This window comes from Nicotiana tabacum, chromosome 2 (genome assembly GCF_000715075.1).
Source record: "Nicotiana tabacum cultivar K326 chromosome 2, ASM71507v2, whole genome shotgun sequence".
NCBI lineage: Eukaryota > Viridiplantae > Streptophyta > Magnoliopsida > Solanales > Solanaceae > Nicotiana > Nicotiana tabacum.
Genome location: NC_134081.1, coordinates 86,857,679 through 86,869,384, shown reverse-complemented (window position 1 = coordinate 86,869,384; position 11,706 = coordinate 86,857,679). Strand labels below are relative to the sequence as shown.

Genomic DNA, 11,706 nt, shown 5'->3' with positions numbered 1-11,706 from the left:
ATTGATGTGGCAAGACTTTTATTGTTGTATGAATTGTCTTTTAGGGGTCACGACGAAAGTGAATCTTCAAAAAATCAAGGCCTCTTTCTAGGATTCTTACAATGGCATGGGGACAAGCATACAGATGTGGAAAAAGTAATACTCCCTCCGTTTCAATTTATGTGAACCTATTTCCTATTTAATCCGTTCCAAAAAGAATGACCTCTTTCCTTATTTGGAAATAATTTACCTTTATGCAATGATTTATAGCCATACAAAATATATGTGCCTCATTTTACACCACAAGTTCAAAAGTTTTCTCTATTTCTTAAACTCCGTGCCTAGTCAAATGAGTTCACAAAAATTAAAACGAAGGGAGTATTAGAAAATACTCCACAAAATGATACATTGACTTGCCCTATGATCCAAAAGGATATTATCAACGCTTGCGCAAAAGAAACATTAAAATCTATAATTGGAGACTTGAATGGAGATTACTTTGGTATATTAGTTGATGAGTCCAAAGATATCTCACACAAAGAACAAATGGCTCTTGTTTTGCGTTAGGTTGATAAGAATGGTGAAGTGGTAGAGCGATTTGTTGGTCTTGTCCATGTTAGTGATACATCGGCATGCTCATTGAAGGAAGCAATCTACTCTTTGCTTTCGGACCACTCACTAAGTCCATCCCAAATACATGGATAAGGTTATGATGGAGCTAATAACATGAGGGGAGAGATAAGTGGTCTCATGACTTTGATTATGAAAGAAATCTCATCGTCATATTACATTCATTGCTTTGCTCATCAATTGTAATTAACACTTGTAGCTATGTCTAAAAGGCATTTGGATGTCGAAGACGTCTTTTGTCATGTTACTAATGTGTTGATTGTCATTGGAGTATCTTTTAAGCGCAGATATTTGCTTCGCCATCTTCAAGCTAAAAAATTAGAGCAATTACTTGAGTTCGATGAAGTTCATATTGGGCGAGGACTAAATTAAGAACGCGGGCTTCAAAGACCAGGTGATACTCGTTGGGGATCATTCAAAACATTAGATAACTTTATTGTTATTTTCTCATCTATTATTCATGTGCTTGAAGTGATTGAACATAAAGGTTCTACCTCAAATGAGAGAAATCAAGCAAAATATCTTTTGAGTGAGATAATAACATTCAAATTTATTTTTATGCTTCACTTAATGTTGAAAGTTTTGGCAATGTCAAATGAGTTGAACAAGATCCTACAAAAGAGGAATCAAGATATTGTTAATACAATGGAGTTTCTTAACATTACAAAGAAAAGATTGCAAGATATGAGAGAAACTGGATGAGAATCTTTGCTAGATGATGTTTCCTCATTTTGTCATATGCATGATATTATAATTCCCAAGATGGATGAATCCTATTTTCCTGGAAAGTCGAAGCGCAAGTCTTCTGGTATTTGTTATTCACACCACTTGCGTGTTGATATCTTTTATTCTATAATTGATGTGAAACTTCAAGAGCTTAATGACTGTTTTGATGTAGTGAGTAGCGATTTGCTTTTTGTGATGGCTAGCTTGAATCCAACCAATTCTTTTGCTAATTTTGATAAAGGTAAAATAATGACTTTAGCAAAATGTTACTCAAATGAGTTTGATGAAGTACAGATTCGAGACTTGAGTTATCAACTAGATACTTTCATAATTCATATGCGAGCTGGTAATCCCAAGTTCTCCAACTTGCAAAGAATTAGTGATTTGGCAAAATTATTGGTTGAGACAAATCTTGTGGAGACTTATTCGTATGTTTATTTACTTATAAAGTTAACTCTGATTTTACATGTTGCTACCGCAACTATGGAGAGAGCATTCTCATCCATAAAGCAGATAAAGAATGAAGAGCGAAACAACATGGGTGATCAATATTTAAATAATTATTTAGTTTATTACATAGAGCGTGATGTATTTATAAATGTAAGTAATGATGTCATTATTGATCGTTTTCAAAATATGAAAGTTCGTCGAGGACAATTGTAAATAGATTATGTAGGATATTAAAAATATTGTTGGAAGTTTTATGCTTTGCGTCAATTAGTTATAGTTATTATATTTTCTTTCGTTTGATCTATTTGTCTTTATAAATAAAAAGGATGAATAACCCGAACCGACGCCCGAGTTGATCAAATCGATTAGGTCGGCACACGTAACCCCTAAATTCTGGATCTGTCTATGTTTCCTCCTAGAGAAAACTTCTACATTAATATCATAATTGTATCCCGTTAGTAAATAAGGACTGATTATTCATTATTATTATGAACATTTACAATTTCTCATTGTTTCTTCTCCTATAAATTAAAAAGATTGCCCATCATTTCATGACATTGATATATCGTTACATTGTCGAGGATAGTGATTCTACGGTGAGGTCATCCTTTATTTTACTTGTTTCGCAAACTAATCTTAATTTATTTTAAGGCTGTATAGGCCCGTTACAAAATAACCTAATAAAGCTTAATTCCCGTGAGCAATTAATATTGAGATTAGTTTATGAAATATAGATGGCCTATAAAGATTAGTTTTTAGCCATTTAAACGCTTTTGAAAAAATTGACACGTACCCGCCCAACGATTGAAAAAGAAATTTATATAAAAATATTAACTTGTCCCACGTAGGTTCAAAGCCGCACCGCTCATTTGCCATTCTCACTTACAATACGTGCTATTGTTTCCGTTGGGAAAAGTGGATGACAATATGGTATCACGCTATCAAAAAACGTTATACAGAGATTAGACTTCTTTCACTTAATACAGTAAAAATCGGGCTCGCCCGATTTTGTATGGTTAATCGAGACTAGGATGACAGGACAAGGTTCGATCCCGTATTATATCGGATCGTGACATGAAGATACGGTACCGACCTCGTAATTCGAGGACCAATTGAGATCGAGATCAGACGGAATCGAGACCGAGCAGGATAGGCATCGAGCGAGCCGAAAAAAGCCTGTCGAATAACGGAAAGCAGAGATATCCGTGATCGGGCAAGGATCGTGGCGGAAATCTCGTCACGTATCAAATCAAGACCGGTTATTTATCCAATCATGAAATTTCCTTATGTATTTAGAATTGTACCATGAGTAGAATTTCTGTACTATATAAAGAAAAATTTCAATCATTTTGTAATCATCATATTCACACATAAAAAAGCAATACATATCATTTTCTCTCTTAAGCATTCTTATTCTGCTGTTCAGTTCATATTACTCAATAACAGACTTAGTGGGTTCGAGGGCGATCTAGATCGAGGGCCAGAGCTACACTTTATATTGGTTTGCTTTATTTTACAGTTAATTTCTAATATCAGCTTTCATATTTCTCAATTTGTTCCAAGTGAAATCACGTATCCTTAAAATCACTTATAAATTTAATTGTTATCCAATTTTAAGGGTAAACAGTTTGGCGCCCACCGTGGGGCTAAGGATTATAGTGATTGCCTGGTACTAATTTTCATAACACACACCACTTTACATTTATTCTTATAAGTGTTTTTGATTCCAGGATCAGCATGTCGAACTCTCAAGCAGTACCTACACACGCCGACAATGGCTTTGGTTTTCATGGAGAAAACGACAACATAGCTGCCCCAGGGAACGAAGTGCCTTAGGTTGACCTCGAGGGAGTACCAGTTACATACCCCGTCGACATCAGTTCCCATGTTGCCCTGAATGCAAATTTGGGCGTCGACCCTGAAAATAGCATCCGCAATGATGTTCGATCAGCCGGTCAGAACACACAGGGCAACGAAGACGGTGGAATCAGCCTTCGAATAATATTCAAAATGTTGCAGGCTCAACAAGCTACAATAACACAACTCCAAAATCAGAACCATGCACCGAGTAGGGTCGAACCCGAACCATCACTGGAGGTTGTTCATAGGGCCGAACTAGTGCCGGGAAGGTCAAACGTGAATGAATCGGGGACCGACTCCACTATTATAAAAATGCTCGAGGAGCTGACCAAGCGAATCGAATCAGGGGAGAAGAAGATTAAAGAAAATGATAAAAAATGGAAACATATAACTTCCAAGATTATCAAATTCCGGGGGTACCACTGATTTTGAAGCGTTTGGATTCAAAGAAGTTCGTGCAAAAACCTTTCCCCCCGAGCACGGCTCCTAAGCCCATTCCGAAGAAATTCCGCATGCCGGAAATTCTCAAGTATAATGGAACTACCGACCCCAACGAGCATGTCACTTCTTACACATGTGTAATAAAGTGAAACGATTTAGAGGACGTTGAGATCGAGTCCGTACTGCTAATGAAATTTGGAGAAACTTTATCAAAGGGGGAGATGATATGGTACCATAATTTGCCGCCTAACTCCATCGATTCTTTTTCCATGCTCGCAGATTCCTTCGTCAAGGCATACGTCGGAGCTATAAAAGTCGAGACCAGAAAGTCGGACCTCTTCAAAGTGAAGCAGAAAGATAATGAGATGCTCAGAGAATTCGTATCTCGGTTCCAAATGGAACAGATGGATCTACCCCCGGTCGCAGATGATTGGGCCGTTCAGGCTTTCACTCAAGGGATAAACATACGAAATTCGGTGGCCTCATAACAGTTAAAGTAGAATTTGATCGAATATCCAGGTGTAACTTGGGCCGATGTGCATAATCGGTACCAGTCAAAAATCAGGATCGAGGATGACTAGTTGGGGGCTCCTACTGGGTCCGTTTATCCAAACAGGCCCGTCGGCAGAATTCAAAGGGATATTGTCCGAGAACCACGATCGAATAGAGATCGATATCAGCTATACAGTGGAGATTGGAGAAACAACGGGCCTGGACGCAACCCCATTCGAAGTGATAGAAGAAATGATCGATGACAGAGCTCCTGAGGGCTCATGAGTAAGAGTGGTTTCGACAGGAACGTCGAACCCAAAAAAGCACCTCAACTATCGAAGTACAACTTCAATATCGATGTGTCAGCTATTGTATTAGCCATCAGATGCATCAAAGACACCAGGTGGCCTCGACCTCAACAGACTGATCCGGCCCAGAGAAATCCTAATCAAATGTTCAAGTATCATGTCACCCATGGCCATAGAATAGAAGATTGCAGACAGTTGAGCGAGGAGGTAGCCCGTTTGTTTAACGAGGGGCATCTTCGAGAATTCTTGAGCGACCAGGCTAAGAACTACTTCAAAGACAGGGATGCAAACAGGAAAAATGAACAAGAAGTGCCACAACACATAATTCACATGATCGTTGGTGGACTCGACATTCCATAGGGACCCATATTCAAGCGCACCAAGGTGTCGATCACGAGGGAAAAGCGAACTTGGGATTATGTATCGGAAGAGACCTTGTCTTTCAATGACGAGGATACAGAGGGGATCTCACAACCCCACAACGACACACTGGTAATATCTGTCCTTATGAATAAACTTTAAGTTAAACGTGTTTTTATTGATCCAGGTATCTCAACCAACATCGTTTGATCGAGAGTCGTAGAACAGCTCGGCCTACAGGATCAAATTGTTCCCGCAACTCGAGTTCTTAACGGTTTTAACATGGCAAGCGAAACCACCAAAGGGGAAATTACTTTTCCAGTAAATGTGGTCGGGACCATGCAGGAAATAAAGTTCCATGTGATCGAGGGTGACATAAGGTACAACGCCCTGCTCGAAAGGCCTTGGATCCATAATACGAGGGCAGTACCCTCAACCCTACACCAAGTTCTGAAGTTCCCGACAATAGAGGGAGTCAAAGCGGTGTACGGGGAGCAACCCACCGCCAAGGAGATGTTTGCAGTCGACGAAGTAATACCGGTATCGACACTCTCATCCGCAAAGGGATCAGATTAAAAGGGAAAACAAGAGGCCAAATAGCAACCACAGATACTAGCCTCAACCCAATCAGAGAAGCAGCGATAGACGAGGACGATGACTATTGGATCCCTCGATCCTCATAATTTCCGATGATTTTATCGCCACCATATCAATAGTCAAAGAGTTGGAACAAGTCATACTGATCGAGTACCTGTCCGAACGAAAAGTATTCCTAGGCACGGGGTTAAATCCCGAGCTCAGGAAAAAACTTATTCAACTCCTTTTAGATAACATGGATTGCTTTGCTTGGTCCCATCTCGATATGACAGGGATCCTACCCGAAATCATTACCCATCGATTAAGCCTGGACCCGAATTTCCATCTGGTAAAGCAAAAAAGAAGGCTCCAGTCCAAAGTTAAGCATGAATTCATCAAGGAAGAGGTAAGAAAACTTCTCAAAATAGGGTCCATTCAGGAAGTAAAATATCTCGAATGGTTAGCAAACGTAGTGGTAGTCCCTAAGAAGGGAAATAAACTTCGAATGTGTGTAGATTATAAAAATTTGAACAAAGCATGCCCCAAAGATTCTTTCTCTTTGCCTAATATTGATCGTATGATCAATGACACGGCTGGCCATGAGATTCTCAATTTTCTTGATGCCTACTTCGGGAACAACCAAATACAGATGAACCTGGAGGATCAGGAAAAGACCTCGTTTATCACTAAATATCGCACCTACTGTTATAATGTAATGCTGTTCGGATTAAAAAATGCTGGTGCAACTTATCAACTCCTAGTAAACCGAATGTTCGAAGAACAAATAGGAAAATCAATGGAAGTTTATATGGATGACATGTTAGTTAAGTCGCTGCGAGCAGAGGACCATTTGAAAATCAATGGAAGTTTATATAGATGACATATTAGTTAAGTCACTGCGAGCAGAGGACCATTCAAAACACTTACCGGAGACTTTCGATATACTGAGGAAGTACAATATGAAGCTCAACCTAGAAAAGTGTGCGTTCGGGGTCGGCTCAGGAAAGTTTCTTGGCTTCATGGTATCCAATCGGGGAATCGAGATCAACCCCAATAAAATCAAAGGTATCTAGGATATCACACTCGTATATAATGTAAAGGTCGTACAAAGGCTAACGGGGCGCATAGCTGCCCTAGGGCGATTCATTTCGAGACCCTCAGATAGGAGTCACCGATTCTTCACGCTACTTAAGATGAAGAGTGGATTTGCATGGACTACGGAATACCAACATGCCTTGGAGGAGCTAAAGCGATATTTATCGAGCCCGCTGCTACTTCACATCGTGAAAGAGGACGAGAAACACAACTTGTACTTGGCAGTCTCGGAAATAGCAGTAAGCGGAGTCCTACTGAGAAGAACAAGGTACGCAATTCCCTGTCTATTATGTTAGTCGGACCTTAGGTGAAGCCGAAATGAGATATCCACACTTAGAAAAATTAGCGCTTGCTTTAATAAGAGCCTCTAGGAAATTAAAACCATATTTTCAATGTCATCCGATATGTGTTGTAATAACTTATCCATTTTGAAATATTTTGCACAAATCCGAGCTTTCGGGTCGGTTGACCAAATGGGCTGTAGAGATCAGTGGGTATGATATTGAATATCGACCCTGAACCGCCATCAAGTCTCAAATCTTGACGGACTTCGTGTTGAAAGAGAAATGTTAATAAAATCAGGTACGTCCTCGGGAGTCTGGACCCTCTTTACGGACAGAGCTTCGAACTCGAAGGGGCCCGGACTGGGTATCGTACTAAAACCACCCACGGGTAATGTAGTCAGACAATCTATCAGGACTTCAAAATTAACTAACATTGAGGCTGAGTATGAGGCCATGATTGCAGGTCTCGAGTTGGCTAAAAGCTTGGGAGCGGAGGTCATCGAGGCCAGGTCTGATTCCTTTCTCGTGGTAAACCAAGTTAACAGAACTTTCGAAGTCCGAGAAGATCGGATACAAAGGTACTTGGACAAACTACAGGTAACTTTACATCGATTCAAGGAATGGACCTTGCAATACATACCTCAAGAACAGAACAACGAGGCCGACGCTCTTGCAAACTTAGGTTCATCGATCAAAGTTGACGAACTCAACTCGGGGACTGTCGTACAACTCATAAGATCGGTGAAGGAAGAAGGTCACGCCGAGATTAACTCTACAAGTTTGACATGGTATTGGAGAAACAAGTACATAGAGTACTTAAAGAACGAGAAACTTCCATCTGATCCAAAGGAGTCGAGAGCTCTACGTACAAAAGCAACACAGTTCACTTTGTCCGAAGATGGAACGCTATTTAGAAGGATATTCGATGGACCATTGGCAATATGTTTGGGACCGGGAGACACCGAATATGACCTACGAGAAATTCATGAGGGCTCTTGTGGAAATCATTCTGGTGCCAAATCGTTGGTCCACAAAGTAATCAGAGCAGGATATTATTGGATCGACATGGAGAAAGAATCAAAGGAATTCGTTCGAAGATGCGACATATGCCAAAGGTATGCGCCAATGATTCACCAGCCCGGAGAGAAGCTCCATTTGGTCTTATCCCCATGGCCATTCATGAAATGGGGAATGGACATCGTCGGCCCTCTCCCATCAGCCCCAGGTAAAGCTCAGTTTATTTTATTTATGACTGATTATTTTTCTAAGTGGGTTGAAGTACAGGCTTTCGAGAAAGTCAAAGAAAAAGAAGTCATAGACTTCATTTGGCACCACTTTATATGTCGATTTGGGATGCCTTCCGAGATGGTATGTGATAATGGAAAGCGATTCATCAGCAGCAACGTGACTAAATTTCTCGAGGATCACAAGATCAAAAGAATCCTATTGACACCTTATCAACCCAGTGGGAACGGACAAGCCGAATCGACCAACAAAACCATCATTCATAATCTTAAAAAGATATTGACCGATGCCAAAAGACAGTGGAGAGAGATACTGCCCGAGGTTCTCGGGGAATACCACACAACTTCAAAGTCTAGTACAGGAGCACCGCCGTTCTCGTTAGTCTATGGTGCCGAAGCTCTTATCCTGGTCGAGGTCGGAGAACCTAGTATCAGGTTCCGATATGCAACAGAAAAATCAAATAATGAGGCCATAAATACGAGCCTAGAATTGTTGGATGAAAGACGCAAAGCCACCCTCGTCCGATTTGCCGCACAAAAATAGCAGATCGAAAGGGACTACAATCGAAGAGCCAATCTTCGGCATTTTAACATCCGGGACTTGGTTATAAGAAAAGTCACCCTCAACACCCAAAATCTGAATGAAGGAAAACTGGGTCCGAACTGGGAAGGACCGTACTAGGTTCTCGAAATCACCGAAAAAGGATCCTTCAAGATCGGCACGACGAACGGCGAACAACTACCGAGCAATTGGAACGTATCACTCCTAAAATGATACTACTGCTAAGGTACGACCCCTTCCATTTTCATTTATATTTTAAGCTAACTCTTGCAGGTGTTTGACCAGAAAAAATGATGGGTTCTTCGACACGAAGTCTTTAGTTCTTAAAGCACGCGTTGCACTCTTTTTCCCTTAGACCGATTTTGTCCCAAATGAATTTTCCGGCAAGGTTTTTAATGAGGCAACCATTGATTGTGCTAACTTAGAACAATTCAACAGTATACGAGGCTTCTTTGCAATCAACCTCGAATACCGGGGGCATTTCCCTCGAATGTCAACTTTGTTGCGAGGAAATTACTTCATAGCAGCAGGGTCTTGATAGGTTAAATTTGTAAGGGCCGAACGGTCAAATGAACTGTGCCCACGTAGGTTTCTCGAGCCCTAACACAAAACATGTATGCATGTATAATCATTTATAAAGAGAAGTATTTTTCCTTACTGATACCTCTTGCCTTAGAAAAGTTTTCTACTTTACAGTTTCGCGCTCTCGAACTGCTATGGAAACAGGCTTAAGGGTCGATCATAAACAGAGTTTGAATAATTACCCCCATACTCGGGGACTGCCGTCCGAAAAATAAACGAGATCGAATTATTAAAGCTTCGAGGTTATAAGACCTTTTGGCAACCCTCAATTTGTAAAAGCCACGGCCACCCCACTCGAGACTAAAACTTTGGGAAAGCTTGAAGTAAAAAGGGAAAATAATCGCAATGGGAAAATCCCGAACTAAGAGGCTACGGCCGAATTAACACGGTTCGGAGATGTCCGAATTCCGTAACGAAACATGCCTTCAAATTCTTTCATAAACCGGTTAAAAAGGCTACCCCGACAAAATCATAAAAGGCTTCGATAATATCAGGCCTAAAAATTTCTAATGAGTACTAAATGGTTCGAACTCTCGATCAATTCCTTATTTTATGCTAAGTCATTACAAGTATTGTAAATACAAACGATAAAAAACTTATTTCAAGTTGAGAAGGGGAGAAAGCCATAAAACAATCTTTTTACTAACGCCAAATCGGCCTAATACAAAAAGTACAAAGCCTAAGGGCAGTTTTTACTTTGAGTTCAAGAGTCCATCCTCGCTCAAAAACCTAAGGGTTACCTTACTTCATGTTCCAGCAAGCACTCGCTCGATCATAAAGCCTAAGGGCTATAATGGTTCAGTTTCAATTAAATTGTTTAAACCCCGAATCTTAGAATACAACTTCATAATTATATAAGACAAAAGGGAAGAAAGTTCTTATATATATGTCAAAATTCATTTACAAGGGCAGCATGGCCCGATCAAAATTCTTTACAAACGGCCTGAAAATTGCCCCAAAGAAAAGGTAAATATAGAAGAAAAGAGAAAAAAAATACTAAGTCCTATGGAGCTTGGTCTTCGTTGGAAGCAGAGTCCCCGTCCTCGAGATCTTCTTCTTCTTGCTCATCGGAGTCATCCTCGGGGAAGGCCAACTTCCGAGCCTGGTGTTCTTCTGCTCGGGCGTTATCAACGTCGACCGCAATATTGAAATCTTGGGCTTGAGCATCTTCGAGGGCCTCCCTCCGAGCTTGCCACTTCGCGTGATCGATCATGCTCCTAGCTTTGGGTGGATGGCCTCGACATCAACTTTGAGCTGGGCGACCTTTTCATCGTCCTGGATGTCGGCCTTGACCGCCTCAGATTTAGCCTCCTCGAGTTTGCTGGTGGCCGAATCCAGCTTAGACTGGAGCTCCCTGATCTTCTCGGTTTACACAGAGTTCTTCTCTTTTTCAGCTCGAAGCTGAGTCTTAGCCGACTCCAATTGAGCCTGAACGATATCTTTCATAGCAGCTAAGACGTCCATGCTCACTTTAAAAATATCGGCCTCGGCCCGAACGTCATCCACTTGCTTGCTGAGTTGGTCGATTTGCTCGAGCCTCTGTCAGATCTATAGAATTGGATCATTAGTTGTTATCTCTAACTCATCATCACTATTGTGGAGCATTTGGAATACCTGTTCAGCCATGTCGATATGCTCCTCCCCAACTGCGACCAGATCGGCCTGGAGTCTTTCACTGAGGAGCCAGTAAGTATCGTTCTTCTCGCTAAGTCTCTAAACCTCGGCCTTATGCTCCTATCGGACTCTGATAAAGGCTTCATGGTGCAACACCGAAGCCTACACAAGAAAAAGAAGAGGTGTTAAGAACAATCTACAAGTACAAAGAAAATGCAAAATAAAGTCTGAAGGTTACCCTATTTAGTGCATATTGGGCCTCGTTGAACAAGCACGTGACTCCCACGACATCTATCACCGCTGGTCTTCTTCGGTCATCAGGCCCCTCAGATAGCTGGAAATCCTGATCGGGGGGGGGGGGGAGGGGGAACTCGAGCATCCTTAGGGACGATCAATACTAAATGCCATTTGTGATTGGGATTGGCACTTGGAGCTGGAAATTGATCTACCAGCTTCGAGCTTGGTGGGGACCCAGTCGCCCCCGACGATGGTATCTTCCTCGG

General features: G+C 41.2%; 1 protein-coding gene across 1 annotated transcript; it reads left to right on the top strand.

Moving 5' to 3' along the window:
- Positions 1-1,371: 1,371 nt before the first annotated feature.
- LOC142167088 (uncharacterized) lies at positions 1,372-1,998 on the top strand. Its single transcript, XM_075227245.1, has one exon. It carries the CDS (start codon positions 1,372-1,374, stop codon positions 1,996-1,998), a length of 627 nt encoding a protein of 208 aa, XP_075083346.1.
- Positions 1,999-11,706: the final 9,708 nt, after the last annotated feature.